At 52.6% G+C, this 15,617-nt stretch overlaps 1 protein-coding gene across 2 annotated transcripts; it reads right to left on the bottom strand.

The window, feature by feature from the left end:
- Nucleotides 1-6: 6 nt before the first annotated feature.
- Nucleotides 7-15,610, bottom strand: MMAB (metabolism of cobalamin associated B). Of its 2 annotated transcripts, XM_019649053.1 has the most exons (10): nucleotides 15,418-15,609; nucleotides 14,140-14,201; nucleotides 11,929-12,022; nucleotides 9,183-9,240; nucleotides 6,871-6,943; nucleotides 6,526-6,623; nucleotides 6,131-6,195; nucleotides 4,131-4,190; nucleotides 2,157-2,273; nucleotides 7-138 (listed from the first exon to the last, which is right to left on the bottom strand). In XM_019649053.1, exons 1-9 carry the CDS (start codon nucleotides 15,531-15,533, stop codon nucleotides 2,174-2,176), a joined length of 726 nt encoding a protein of 241 aa, XP_019504598.1. In that variant the 5' UTR covers nucleotides 15,534-15,609; the 3' UTR covers nucleotides 7-138; nucleotides 2,157-2,173. The 2 variants fall into 2 exon arrangements, with proteins under 2 accessions (XP_019504598.1, XP_019504599.1); XM_019649054.1 differs by lacking the exons at nucleotides 7-138; nucleotides 2,157-2,273 and adding an exon at nucleotides 3,286-3,452 and having other exon boundaries at nucleotides 15,418-15,610.
- Between the last annotated feature and the right edge of the window lie 7 nt (nucleotides 15,611-15,617).

The following is a 15,617-nucleotide window of genomic DNA, read 5'->3' as shown; positions in this document are numbered from 1 at the left end:
CACAGTCACGTGCTTTGATTGTGGAGTTTTCGTTCACTTCTCCGACTGGCTTCAAGACATGGGAGGGTATCTGGATAAGTTTACATGGGGTGCACGTTTCGCCTTTTGCCTTAGGCTCCCATACGGCTTTGTAAGGCACTGCAGAAGAGCAAACGTTTCAAACTGAACCATCCTCTGGGGCCCCAAAGCAGAATTCCTGTTTCTGCCAGGTTGGTGACACAGGACACACCTCCAGGGATGCTAAGTCTGCCCTGCACTTGGGCCGTCTCTCGGGGTATGCTTACTGGGAAAGGGCAGATGCAGAGGGCAGGCCTGGGAACCCAGGGAACCTCTGGCCTGCAACAGCCCCTCCCAGCAAGGGTTGGTGCGGACGGGGTTTGGCGACAGAATTGCCTTGTTTCAAAGAGTGTCACTTTAGGACACTATTTACACAAAGAGCTTCTCTTGTCCTTGGTGGGGGTCTGTTTCAGCAGATCTAGGAGTTGTTTGACTACACACATCCTGCTCCTTCCTGAAAGACTTTGAGGAGGGGCAGAACTGAGTGCATGGAGCCGTTCGCTGCAAGCTCTGGGAACAAACTCCTCCCGGCCCAGCCTGAGTGCCTGCATGGTGGGGCAGCTCACCACCACCGTCAGTGTCTCCTGAAACGCTGGTGCTTTCACCGTTTTCAGCTCTGTTCACCAATACTGAGCACCTGCTATGCAACCAGGCTTGGTGCTAACCACTGGGCCCACGGGGAGGCACTTTCACTCATGGTCGCTTACACCACTGCCTCTCTGCCTGAGGCTTAAGAGGGCCACTGCAGCCTGCTGGGAACAAAAGGACTCAGAAGGGATGAAATGTACCTGTTCTTCCAGCAAAATTAGCAGGCGAGGTGAGGCGCGTGAAAGCAAAAATATGTACCTGACTGATGGATTTCATGTTGGCAGATGTGCTGGCAAGGACAGGAGTGACCAGCCGTCCCGAGCCGCACTGGTGCCTCCTGCTAAGCAGGCACTCGGTAAGTAAATGATTGCTGAATGGAGTGCACCAGGCATTTCAGCAGACAGTGGGCAAGAGCCTGCCCTTCTGAAGGCATTTCCTGCAATTAGCAGCATGGGATCTTCAGGTTCCCAGGCTGCCTCCTCGCCCTTCATAAATATCCCCCTGCCCAAGGACACAGCTGGCACTGGCAGTGTTGTTTCATAGCAGGAGGGAGCAGTGGTGACAAGTAAAATAAAATACAGCCATGGCATGGATCTCGGAGGCATAAACCAGCCAAGTGCAACATCAGGGAAATAAGTCTTGTCTGTGGCGGCCTCGTTGGGAACAGATCTTACTGTCTTGAGCTGAATACGCACCACCTCAGCCCCACGCCACTATCTGCCTGGGCAGGACATACCCTCCTTCAGGCGGTGGTGTTTCTCGTACCAGGGCCGCCAGCCCCGGATGGAGGAAGGATCCCGTGAGAGAGAGTTTTCCAGGCTGTGCCCCCGCCAAGCACACTCCTACACAGGTGTTTCCGAGGCTTTGCCTGTCAATCTGCAGCTGTCTGTCCCCCACATTTAGGTTGTGATGGGTGGCTCAGAGGTGACTAAACTTCCAAATCCTGTCTGCCTTCCCCTTTATAAATGTGACATTTAAAGCCCCTTTGGCACAGGTAAATCACAATTACATTTCCAAGTGCCTCTGGTACCACTCCGAATCCTTGAACAAGCTGAGTTGGCAGCAGAAGGGCTCTCTCTTCTCTCTTCTCCCTCTCCCTCTCCCTCCCTCTCTCTCTCTCTCTCTCTCTCTCTCTCTCTCTCTCTCACACACACACACACACACACACACACACACACTTGGTTCAAGCCTTTCCCACTTTTTTTCTTTGTTCTGTGTGGCTCCTTCTCATTGCATCACTCGCTTTACCTTTCTTTTCTGCAATATTGAATTCATTCCCACTTTCTCTAAAACCAAGGAGAGCCTGGGAAGCTGGGGTGGGGGTGTAGAATTCTCCAGCAGCCACAGCTGCTTGAGGGAAGTGGCAGGGGGTCTGAAAGGCAGCGAGTCTGGACAAAAGACCAGTTTCCCACCCCTCTCGGTGAGATCTTCAGGAATCAGGACACAAAGGGCAAACTTCTTTTCACTGTTGTCACTGTCACCACCGAGGGGTCTACAAAGCTCCCTCTTACCATTATTTTCAAGTGCCTCAGGTTCTGGCTGACGGGTCATTTTTCTTGTATATTTTTTCTTGATTCCCCTCCTTCATGGCCGCATATCTGGCTAATGTAAAGAGATAGTCGCTGAGTCTGGAGGGGCAGAGAGAAACAGACGGGATAATCGGAGATGAGCAATCAATGCTAACCGGGTCCTTCCCATATTAGCCTTCAAGGAGGAAATATAAATCACGCGCCCCCAGGAGCATGAGGCAGGACAGCGGGTGCTCGGTCAACTTGGGCTTGATGGATGGCACTCGGAGCCAGCTTCTGTGAGAGCCAAGTGCCCAACGGTGGCGCCAGAGCTGGGGCAGTTCCTCAAGGATAAGGCTGCTACCCCCACGTCACCTCACAGGGCTGGCGACTTTGGGCCGCACCCTGGGCTAGTTTCTGTACCTTCCAGTGACCAGGACTGGTGACTCCCAAATTGGAGCAAGCAAATGAGTCACCTGGGGAGCCCAGTGATGTGCAGATTCTGACTTGGGGCGGGGGAGTGGAGGGTGGGGGTGGGGGCGCCAGGCCTGGGATTCTGCAGGTCTAACCTGTGCCCAGGCCTAGAGTGGGGTTCTCAGCCTCGGCACTACTGACAGCCGGGCTCATTCTTCGTGGTGGGGGACAGGGACTGTCCTGTGGACTGTGGGACGTTGGGCGGCATCCCTGATCTCTACCCACTCGATGCCAGTAACACCCCCACCCAGCTGTGCCAACCAAACACGTCTCCAGACATTGCCAGGTGTCCCGGCTGAGAAGCACTGGCCTGCTAGACCTTCATCCCTCTCTCCCTTCTTTCTTTGAACCCCCAGGGACGGGGCCTCTGGGCAGGAGTTGGGGCAGAAGAAATACAAGAGGAGACGCCAAGCCGGCCCTTAAGGTGCTTGCAGGGAGTTCACGAAGCTCTCCACCGCTGCTTCCTGCACGTCTTGTTTCCGTGCTGAGCACTGACCACCACGTCCTCCATCTCTCCCTGCCCCACCCCCCGAGGCCAGCTCCATGCCGGGTCCTGCCAGAACCTTCCCCACCCCTGCTGCCCCTGGGATCAGGTCCCCCTCCTCCTAATGCCATGCGGCCCGTGTTTGTCTCTTATCCACTCAGTGACACCTTCCTTGCTGAGGGAATGAACTGACTGGGCCCTCACAACACTTACAGGACAGTCAGGGCTCGCCCCAGGGGCTGGTGCTGTGATGATGGAACGTGCCTCACGCCCCGTCAGGCCCACTCGCCTCCCAGGAGGAAAGGGGCTGCTCAGGACCCCTCAAAGCCCAGCCCATGTCCCTGTGGGAGGAGTGACCACAGTAAGGGGCCAGATCCTGGATGTGAGGTCACTTTCTGGACACCCAGGACAGCTTGCAGGGATCCCCCAGCTCTTGGCCTGCCCCTGCCCATACTGGAACTGCAGAAGCCAAGGCTGGAGCAGAACCGGTGGAGCAGGCCTTGGGCCAGCTGTGGCCTTGGAGGCTGAGTGATGGGGCTGCAGGGGCCCGCCCTGGGCCATCAGCTCACCAGGTCCTGTGCCAGCGGCCTGGGCCCAGATGGACCTGAGCTTGCTTTGCCTGGCTGTCTCCTCTCAGCTCACACTGCCCAGGGGCCTCTCAGGGAGGGGGATTGGCTGGGAGAGGGTCTGACTCCTGCCTGGGCTCCCTGGTCAGTCACCACCATGATACTTCCCATGGCCTCCCTGGTTACCCAGCCTCAAAGTGGGCCCCTTGCTGCTGCACTATCCCTTTGTTTCTCTTGGCTGGTTTTTATAGAGGCCTCTCCCAGCAAGATCTTCACCTCCCATGGGACAGGGACGATCCCTGCCTTGTTCTCAGCTGCACCCCCGTGCCCAGCACAGTGCCTGGCACACCGCAGGCCCTCTGCGAAGAGATGAGTGAAGCCCATTTCATTGTTGTCGCTTTCCACAATGCGTCTCGCTTTTCAGAGGAGACACTCCAAATCCCATCTAAGTACCTGTTTAAGAACTTGGCCACGTTGGCATCCGTCTCACCCATTTGGACAAGAGGTACCACACTGGAAAGACAGGACACACAGCATCACTAAATTACAGGGTCAACACACTGCAGGACCCAGGGCGCTGTCCCAAGCCAGCATGTCTGGCCGCTACAGCCTGACCTGCTGTTCGTGCCAGTCTATGGGGACATTCTAGACTGTGGCCTGCGGTCTGCTGGACACCGACGGTGGGGCAGGCCCTTGCTAAGCCCTTTGCGCACATCATCTCTGCTGCAAAACCCTTGCCAGGAGACACTCGCCCCAAAACTGAGGCTCTGGAGGTGTATCCCCTGCCCAACGGGCTTTTTTACCTGGTGGTGTCCCACATGTACACCTCCACCTCCCTGTCTGGTAGACTGAGGACCCACCCTCTGCTCAGCCTTTGGGTTATCTCCGATTTTTTTTTTTTTTTAGCTGAGCCATCCTGCCACCTGTTGGCAGCTCAGCGGCAGCTCAGCTCGGGCCGTGAATTGAACTGGCAACCCTGTTGCTCAGAGCTTGCACTCTTGAGCGAGCTCTTAACCAACTGAGCCACTTGGCCGGCCCCCTTGTCTCCGATTTTTTGTTGTTATGAGCATGGCTGAAGTGGACGGCTTTGTACAAATGACTTTTTTTTTTCTTTTGAAGCCAAAGCTCTTTCTGTTACCCAGGATCCCTTTAGGAACCACTTGGGTCCAAGAGCCTTTCATGAAGGATGAAGCCTTTAGGATGTGGGGTCATGGACAGAACTTGGGTTTGAACTGGACAGACCCGGGCTCCAAACCATGAACCACTCGGGTGATCCTGGCCACAATGTCACCTCTCTGAGCCCCGATTTCCTGAGTCCTGTAAAGTGGGGGCTGCCACCTCCCTCTCAGAGTCATTATGAGGAATCAATGAAATAATGACTATAAAGTGCCCAGCACAGCCCTTCCTGTTACATCAAAGTAGGGCTTTATTTCCATTTCTCTGTAAAGTTGGGTGGCAGCCTGGTTTATGGGAGGTGTAAATGGAGATTTTGCAATTATTCTTTCAAAGTTTCCTTGAAAAGGCTGTCAGTAGCTTTTGGGGTCCCTTCTCTTCCAGATTCTGAGTCGGGAGGTGAGGGGGGAACAACAAGTGGCTGATCTACTGACCACTTCCACTTGGGCCCCACACTCATGTGGGTCCCTCTGGGTCCTTCTCTACCCAACAGCCAGCAGGATCCTTTCATGTCACCCCATGACCTAAAACACATCATGGCTTCCAGCTGCTCTGAGGATAAAGGCAGAGCCCTCTGGGCTCATGAGAGGCCCTGCCCAGTCTGCCCTCGGCTCGGCCGCTGGCCTCTTCGCGCCCTCTGCCTCTTGCCCTGGATCCTGACACTTGGCCTTTCAGTGCAGACTGCTGCCTCTGCCCTTGCTGTCCCCTCACCCTGGACACTCTGTTCCATCCCCTTTCCCCCAATCCTTCAACTCTTGGCTCCCAAGGGATGTCGGGAGACCCTCCCTGCGCCCAGGCTGGGTCACCCTGGCGCCCCACACCCTCCCTCACAGCCCCTATCAGGGTGTGGGCTCTTTGGTCATTTCTGCTCAGCTCAGACCGCCTCGTTTAAATTAAACCCCAGAAATGGGGGAGCTGGGGCACAATTCTCACTGAATACCCTTTGGAATTTCATACCATGTGACTGTTATAATCATAAATAACCAACTAAACCCACTAGGACTTCCTCCCCTCTCATCCATAACTGCTTATTTCTCTACAAGCTCCGATCTTGATGTGCAGTTACAGCATCTGTCATTGGTCTGGTCACAGGTTGCTGTCTCCCCTCCACAATGCAGTGCTCTGAGGACAGGGACTTGGTCTGGCCTGGTGGCCACCTGGCACGGTGAAGGTGCTGGGAGGAGGTCTGTCACCAGGTGGCTGGACGGCATGCAGCTGACCCCACCGGTCTGCCTCCCGCTCTGACCAGGCTCCCACTCCATCTCCCCTGGGCTCCTTACCGTCTCTCAGCTCGGCGACACACAGCCCGACAGAAATGCAGTGCAGAGCTGCTCTTGCCTCCCGACTGAAAGGAGAACGCGGGCGTTGGCTGGAGCAAAGGGGTGGGCGGGCGTGCCCACTGCAGAAGGGGAGCTCCTCAAAGGGACAGATGGATACAGAGGAGCTGCCCCTCAGTGGGCGGTGTTCTGCCTCCACGGGGGGCCCTGCTGGGGGGCACCCACTGGGCACCCCCACCCAGAATGAGCAGAGCTGGGGAAGGACCGCTAAGGGTCTAGAGGGGAGCTTCTGTTCGCTATTAAAAATTAAAGAGGGGGGAATGATTCAATACCCGTGTGTTTTTGTTAAGACCCGTGGCCTGCAGCCGCCCCCCAGGTGGAGGCCGCCTGGTACCTACAGGCAGAATGAAAGCCGTGAGAGGGGGGAGCTGGCTGGAGTACTTGTCGATCCACTGCTCCAGCTGCAGGATGGGCCCCACCTCGAATGTGGTGTGTCCTGAGGAGTCAAGGACACACCATGAGGCCCGTCACCGTCCAGAGCACCAGAAACCGCCCCCATGTCCCTCCTGCCTGGTCCCCTCCAAATCACTTCCACTGTCTCAAAAGGTTCCTTTCCTCTCAGGGTCTACAGCCCGGCTGACAGGGGTTGTGGGTGACACTCAGGAGAGTCCCCCTACCCCCCAACCCCGCCTTGGGCCCAGCCCCCACAGGGCCCTCAACACACACAGCCGGTTCAGAGTTACTTAAATGAGCCTCCCTGGCGGAGGAGCGTGGTGTTGCCAGGGCAGAGCCGACGTCCTGCAGCGAGCACTGGATCTGGGGAAGTAACAGAGGCAGGAATGAAGGTCTATTCACGTCAGGTCACGCAGGGATAACGCGGGCCCACGTGCACAGGCGCCACCTGACACGCAGGATGTGCGGAGCTGGCCTGTTGGGGACTGTCAGAACCTTTAATTAGCTGGCATTTAAAGGCTAATTAGCAAACTGTCTGAACCTTCAGCACGTTGGACACCAGCCCTGTTGAGAGGGGACCTGGTCCCCTTGGGGACAGCTGGGTTACACAGAAAATGAGTGTCAAGAGCCCAGGGATGGCCAAGAAGAATCTTCTATCCCGACTCTGGTCTCCCAGGTGCCTGGGCCCGGAGAGGTTTTTGTTTTTTTTCTTTTCTCTAAACGGAGAGCTTTGGTTTCTAACCTGTAACCTTGGGGCCAAGAGACCACATGTGACCATGCTTTCTCAGTTATAAAGGCCAGGGTCTGTGAGAACATGGTCGACTGGGCTGTGTGGAGTGTGCCGGGGCGGGAAGCACGGCGAGGTGAGGACTCTGCTCTGAGGGGCAGGAGCAAAGGGGTTTGCTTAGAACAGGGGTGGCCGGCTGAGCTCTGCTGAATGACAAATGACCGATGGGCTCCTGTGCTGATGAGACCCACAAACACCACCTCTGACTTTGTGCCTGGCCGAGGCCACTGGAGCTGGATGGTGAGTTGTGGAGAAAGGGGAGGTCTCTGACTTGTGATGAGATGACCACTGTGACATGTGCCAGGAGGAAGACACAGCAGAGGAGAGAGAGGCTCCCCACCCAGCAGGGGACTAGACCCTCCCTGGGCCACCGACCAGCAGACCCTGGGTGACTCAATGGCTGCCTGGTGCCTGTGGCTTCTGGTGGAAGGGGGGTAACGATACTGCCCACTGGTTGGCCACTGTGGCGATCAGCCCAGGTAATGCTGCAGAGAGTTGGCCCTGGTTTGGGAATCAGGTCCCAGGTTCGCTAATCCCTGACTGTGGGGCCTCGGGCAAGTCGCCCTTGCTGGGCTCCTGCGGGGATCAAATGGGGAGATGTGAGGAGAGCGGCAAATAGGCTGCCTGGCATTCTCCCACAGACCCAATGAGCAGACCCTGGGGACCAGACTGGACCCCTCATATGAACAAATCACAGTCTGCAACCTCAGGGTGCCCCGGGCAGGTGGGGAGAAAGGCAGGGGACTGGGCGGTTTGACACTCCGGGGGATGCCTGATATTTGAGGGGCGAGCACAGGAGCTGTGGAAACCTGGGAGAGGCACCCAGCCCAGCTGGAGGTGGGCGTGGCCAGGGAAGGCCCCTGGCAGTGGTGATGTTAAAGCTGTGACCCAAAGGACGGGGGCCTAAAGCACAGGGGGTGCTCACTGTCCCAGCTCTCCCTCTGCAAACCCCACTCAGATGAGCACGGCAGACAGAGATGCCCACTGGATGTGAACAGTCAGTTTCCCATTACGAGGCTGAAAGCCACCCTCCGTCACACAGGAGGTGCCTCATTCCCAGAATGTTCCAGCAATTAAGGCCTCTCATTCTTCCACTGCCCTCCATCTGCCCCCAGGAGCCCAAGTAGGCTCCAGCCTGGCCTGGAAGACTGAGGTGGGCTGAGGGTCAACCCTCCAGGGAGCAGTTCCTAAAGACTCTGGTGCACATGTGGACTGAAACTTTGGGCACATCCTGTGTGTTCTTGGTGGGAAGTCCCTGTCTCCATTTCTGAAGCCCTCTCGGGGTCAGAGCCTCCAGTGCTTCTTAAGGAGCAAAACAGTCATACTAATAATGATAAATTCCCTGGCTGAGGGCTTACTGCAGCCAGGCTTCAAGTTTCTCAACCTCGGTGCTACTGACATTTTGGAACAGGTCATTCTTTATGGTGGGGGCTGTTCTGGGCACTGTAGGATGTTTAGTGGCATCCCTGGCCTCTACCCACTAGATGCCAGTGGCACCTCCACCTCCAGTTGTGATAGTCAACAATGTCTCCAGACATTGCCAAATGTCTCCTGGGGGGCAGAGCAGTCCCGGGTTGAGACCACTGCACTTTACATTTCTGTGTCTTAGTTCAATCCACACCACTCGCCTGTGAGGGAGGATTCTCTCTCTCTATGTCCCCATTATATAGATGGAGAAACTGAGGCTCACAGAGGAAGAGTGATGGGTCCCAGGTGACACAGAGAGGAAGCAACAGTCAGATGGCAAAGCCAGTTACGGCCACCAGGCCACAGGGATAAAAAAATCCCAGCTTGGCGTGAGACGACATTACTCACTTTCTCAAGCTCTTCAGCAAACGGGTGGCCCTTCTCCGTGATTAATTCCATAGCAAACCTATGAGAAAAAAGGAAAAAGAATTTGCCTCTAATATAACGTTCCCCAGGCCCTGTCTTGCTGTAAGGAAATAGATGCTCAGGTGATAGGCCATTTAGATAATTTGGCTATAACAGCCACCGTGTTATTTTTCTTGCTGACAAGAACATCATAACCTTCCATTTGGTTAAGGGTATTTGTTTCTCAAAATGCTTTCTCTTAGACTCAAGACTCATCCAGTCAATGATTCCTTTTTCAGTGTCCGCTCTGGCTAGGCCCAGGTGATTCGGCGGTCAGCAGAGGTGACACAGGCTCTGTTCAGCAAGACCTGAATTGAATATTATGTGACTGAAGGTAGAGTTGCAAACTGAGGTCAGTGCTCTAAAGGAAAGGGCTAGATTCCTGGGATACCTGGTCTTGGCAAGGGTTCACGGAGGGCTTCCTGGAGGAAGTGATGCTGGGCTTGGGACCTGAAAGGCTGAGTAGGGGTTTCCTGGTAAGGTGGGGAGGGGCAGGGAAAGCAAAGTGCCCCCGATGCAGGTCAGGACCCTGGCCATGGCCTCCCTCAGAGCTCTGCACTCTCCTTCTGTACCATCAGGGTCCTGGTGGGAACACATAGTGGTGCTTTTGAAGGGTTCCCAGAGGAGAGCTTCACAAAGGGACTATTAACAGAGTATGGGAAGTTATAGAAACTGACAATGGATGGCAAAGGTCAGCAAAAGCAAGAGCCTGCAGAGGCCAGGGAGGGTCAAAGGCGCTACCCTGGAGAGAGCCGGATTCTCGGTGGGGCCATCACCAGGACCATGCAGGTGGGAGAGAGTAGGTGGAGAGCCCAGCTACCATCAGAGCCACACACAGCTGGGGAACGGGCGATAAATAACACCCGCACCTCTCTCCACCCACTGTCCCATCTCCTGCTGGTGCCCGCTGGCTGGACCCACCAGAGAGCCAGAGGACAAGGGAATCAGGGTGAAACAGTTGCCAGGTAATAAAGGCCAGCATCCCAGGCACCCAGGCAAAGAGAGGGTGGAGAATGGCTTTGAAAGGGCAGGTGAAGAACCACCAGCACATCCTCCTAGCCCATCTTACAATGAGAACTAAATAAACAAATGTATAATTAGCTGTCTAGTGTTGGTCTTCCCCTCTGAATGCAAGGAAGGACTACGCAGGCTGGGACACACACAGTCTGTCCCTCAGGCCTGGAGCGTAGCACGTGCTAAAGATATCTGTCCACGAAGGATGTTCCCATGATGCCGGCTAGTGGGAGGCCCCTCCTTGGTGCCTGCCCCAACCCAGCTCCCGCCACTTGTAGGTGCCCCTTTAGTGTCTGTCTGCACCCCGCCCCTGCCCCCCGGGACGGTGGGCTCCGTGAAGGCAGGGCTGAGAATCTGCTTATCAGTACCTGGCACACAGAGATGTTGGATCTTCTGACAAAGGAAGAATCCACAATTGAGGTTTCACCAATGTCCTGCCCCACATCAGCTGAGAGATGATGGCTTGTTGATTTGCTAATTTTAGGCAGCTGATGCTAGAACTTGCCTTTCCCTCCCCTCTGCCCACTTCATCTTGTGTCTGTCTGCCGGGCACACACCCCCCCCCAGCCCCATTGCGCCCCCCACCTTCCCACACACCAAGGGGTCTACCTTCTCTACTCTGCTGGAGGGCTATCTACACCTCCCATGATCTGTCCTGAAGATCTCACTTAGGCCCATCCTTGAAAAATGGAAGCCATGAACGGGTAAGTTTTAATAATAATAATAGCTGGCATTATTATTACTTGTGCTAGATGCTGTCTTAAGGTTGAAACATGGAATTGTCTCCTTTAATCCTAACAAGAACCTAATGAGATGGATACTATTACTATGATCACCTGACAGAACAGGAAACTGAAGCTCAGAGAGGTCAGGTAATTTGCCTGAAGTCACACAGCCAGTCAGCAGTGGTAGAGAATTGGAAGCCAGGTCTGTCTGATTCCCATAACCTTTACCTACATGGCCTCATCAGAGCTTCTGAACCGGCACTTGAGCTAACTGCCGCTCACACTGTCAATAGTTGGCTGAGCTTTGAGGACTGGATGACTGTTTTCAAATATTTGCTGCCCCTCCCACCGCAATCTTTCTGGTGTGTCCACATGACTAGCTCTGGCCAATGAAATGTGAGCAGATATGATGTCACTTCATGGAAGCTTTAAGAGCCAGCATGAGCTTTGGTATGATCTTGTTTCCCTCTATTACACTTACTGCTGTTGTTCCAGTCAGAGGCTGTCCTGCCAACCCGGGACCCAGAATGATATCATACAGAAAAGAAACACACCCAACCGGCGATAGGCTTGAAGAGCACGACATACATCTTGGGTGTTGGAAGCCATGGGATTTGGGGGTTGTCTGTTACCACAGCATGGCCTGGCCGGTCCTGACTAATTCCCTGAGTCCACCTCCTAAACTCTGGCTGTGTATGTGCTTATTTAAAGCCAAGGCTCACACAAGGGATAACACCTGATGAAAGGAGCACATGATGCCAGAAAGGAAAGGTGTCTGCAGTCTGGCAGCCTGGGGGCTGACCAGGAGCCCTGGTGCTTCCAGGCCAAGGCAGGTTCGCCAAGGGTTGGCAGCCTCCAGGACTAGCGAGCATTCTCGAGAGCTTCACATGAATTACGTGTACTGATGCCCAATGCAAACTCAACCTCAAGGCCCATCCCATCACCCTTACCCAATGGCTGAACTTAATTCATCTGTAGTTCCCACGGCTTCAAACACTTGGTCATCTTTGGGTCTCCTTTCCCCAGTGAAGGTGCTAGAAAACCCTGTGAAAAAATGTTTAGCCACTCAAATTAAGATTTTTTTTTCCTGATATGCACTTTTGCAGAAAATGTTCCATTTGAAGTATAACATATATATACAAAAATGTTTGGATAAGTGTACAAGTTGAATTGCTACTAACCGAATAATACCTCTGCAATCAGCACCCAAGAGACCAGCACCCTAGAAGCCCCATGCACTCCCTTTCAGTTGTTACCCTTCAAGGGTAACTACTATCCTCACTTCTTTCTTGATATGCTTTTATTTTAAACTTTAAAAATCATGTACTGGGCGGCTCAGTTGGTTAGAGCACGAGCTCTGAACAAGGTTGCCGGTTCAATTCCCGCATGGGATGGTGGGCTGCACCCGCCCCCCGACTCTATCCCCGCAACTAGGTTGAAAACAGCAACTGGACTTGGAGCTGAGCTGCACCCTCCACAACTAGATTGAAACAACTACTTGACTTGGAGCTAATGGGTCCTGGAAAAACACACTGTTCCCCAATAAAATTTCTTTAAAAAAAAAAATCATGTACTAACTATCCTGCTAAAGAAACACATGTACATATTATGTATACATTATATTTCACATAAAATCAAAGTGCTCTGTATCACTACCTCGGTCACATTTTCCATCTTTCTTCCCCAACCACCGATATAGAGAAAACCTGCTCCTGACAGCCAGGAGCTGGCCTGGCGCTGTCAGACAGACCTTGGTGCTGCCAGGTGCTGGCCTGGGACTCCCCCGGGGGCTGTGGTGCTTCCCTGTCCAATGCAAACGCTTTCACAGAACACCATCAGACAGGCCACACTGTGACTGTGACAGATCAAGACCAAAATGGAACCTCTCCTAATCACGTCTGAGCACAGAACACTCTCCACACTATAAAAATGACCAAACGTCCCCCTTTCCTGGCGAATGTGAGTGACTGCTGCTTCTTTATCAATTACACCAGATGCACTGTGTACCTTTAGCCCTAATCTGTCCCTCTCCCCTTCTAGATTAGAATGATTAAGACACCCAATTACAGAATTATCCCTGCTTCTGACATCAACCAATCCAGGCAGAGCCCCACCTCCTTGAACTCTCCTCAAATCACTTACAAGCCCAATCCTGTGAGTCCTTCCCAGCATCCTCTTGTTGAGCTGTCCCACAGTTCCCATGGCGTGCCATCTCCCTAAGTATAATGAGCTAACTGACCCAACTTTATCTGACTAGGTTGACCGTGGAGTGCTTTGGCTGGAAGGTATCAACACCACCTTCTGTTTGCCGTACCTGCACGTATTTTCTTTTCGTTTTATTGTGGTAACATATACGTAACATAAAATTTACCATGTTTAACCGTTTTTAAGTGTATAGTTAAGTGGCATTAAGTACATCCTATGCATGTTTTTATACTTCTACTATATAAGCATACAGTAAGTCCTCTCTTAACATCGCTGATAGGTTCGTAAAACCTGCAGCTTTAAGCAAAATGAACAAAACCAATTTTATCACAGACAGATTGATATAAACAAGAGCTACGTTCCTACTGCATCTCATCAACATTGTAATGAAATAATGTTGAAGAAAACATATTTGAGGACCTGCTGTACTCGTATATCCAAAAATCAATATATGAATATACTAGTGATCTGTACATTTTAAACTTTAGAAAACGGTATCATACTGATATATTCTTTTGCATCTTATGTCTTTCTGGACCATATTATGTTCTGGTATTTTTTATATTCTCAAATATATGTGCATTCAAAAAACATAATATTAGTATGTACAATAAACAATGAAAACCCTTCTGTCCATTCCTTTCTCCCACAACTCAATCTTTCTCCCAGGTAACAGTCCAAGGTGTAACTTTCAGACTTTTCTATGTATACCTGAACATGCATATATATACACACATATACACACACTTTTATCCCAATGATTCCAGGTATTTGGGTGTTCTGCAACTTGCTTATATTACTTACTATATTTTGGGCATCTTTCATCTCACATCACATTTTGGTGATGTACACTGAGATCTGCCACATACTTTTTAACGGCTGTAAAAAATTTGGAAGAACTTGAAAATGGAGTCCGCCACGTCTCTCTTTGCATTTTTCACCGGTCCTCACCCTACCTTTGTCTCCTGTTTTGGTGTAAATCTTGGGGATCTTGGGTGTCTTCGAGGGAGGTTGTGGCCTAATGAGAAAACATACATCAAGAGGTGGTGAGTGGGGATGGCTTACACAGTGGGGCACCTCTTTCCATGGGTCCTAGCTCGCTGCTCACAGTCTCAGAGGCAACACTTACCCACCTCGGCCTAAATCTCTTATTGACATCTTTCCCCTCCATCCCTCCTAATTTTAAGCCTTTTGTGGGTAAGCTCTGTGTCTTGCCTACATCCATGTCTGCTGAGTAGCTGATGGAGTGCACTGCTCAACGCAGAAGCTCAGTAAATATTCACTGAAAGAATTCATTGATCACTTTGCACAGTCCCTGCACTGTGCTAAGTGGATTACCGGCATTATGTCCTGAATTTATCCCTGGAATCTTCCCACAGCCCCAAGGGTTGACACTATCTGTGACTTTCATTTTACTGTTGAGGAGACTGCTGTTCACAGGATGAGGCTCACCTTCCTAGGTCACCCAGGGAGGAAGAGGTAGGGGTGGGATTCAGGCCCAAGACCATCTTACTCCAGACCCCAAACCGTTGCTTCTAACCTACCCAAACTGTTGCTTCTGCCTTACGCAAGCTCTTACCCTCTACTCCACCAAGTCAGGGCCTCTTGGAGTAAAAGAAACCTGGGCTACTTCCATTCTATGAAACTTCAAGTATACTCAGAAATAAAGAATTGCCAAAACAAGGCTCGAGAATTGGCATTTTCAAACAGCAACATCTTTAATACAGACTTCAACATGAAAGTGTGGCATTACAAAGTTATTCAAATGTTGAATTGCTGGATCTGTGAAATATATGACTCCATTATTAATTCATGGTACTTTACAGGTTCTGAGGTCTGGGAACGGGGTGCAAGTGTCAAGGTATATGACGACAACCATCTTTAGATCATATGGTGTATCTCTGTGTCTGAAAGTATAAACTGCTTTGGAGCTAGGTCAAAATCTGAATTGGCCCCCCTCCCCACCACTGTGAGGCCAGGTAAGCCTGCCCTTTCGGCCCACATGGGATATACCCTGCCCTGGTGGATGACAGCTGAGCTTCGTGCCGACTTGTGCCATGAAATGTTGGTCTCTGGCTCCCACGGTGCCCACGTTGCCATGGTGACGTCAGGACTAAGAGAGGATATCACCTGGCGGGTGCCGTGGTGACCTAACCAGCGGTGTGACGTAACTATGGCGACGACACCACAATTCACGGCAGGTGTCCGAGTTACCCTCCCAGCCGGGCACTCACCCGTCCCCGTCTTCCACGCCCGGGGGCCCGCGGCTCTGGAAACGGGGACGAAGTAGCTTGCCGGCGCCGAGGCCACCGCGAAAGCCAAGGCGGCCTCCCAGGCCCCACACAGCCATGCGCCAGGCGGTTGTCGGGGTTGACCCCACCAGGCTCCAGTCCAGGTGCCGGGGTGACTCCACCTACCACCAGCCGCGCCACTC

This window comes from Hipposideros armiger, unplaced genomic scaffold (genome assembly GCF_001890085.2).
Source record: "Hipposideros armiger isolate ML-2016 unplaced genomic scaffold, ASM189008v1 scaffold_129, whole genome shotgun sequence".
Classification (NCBI taxonomy): Eukaryota; Metazoa; Chordata; class Mammalia; order Chiroptera; family Hipposideridae; genus Hipposideros; species Hipposideros armiger.
The sequence above is the reverse complement of the archived record's forward strand: the minus strand, read 5'-3'. Positions and strand labels throughout refer to the sequence as shown.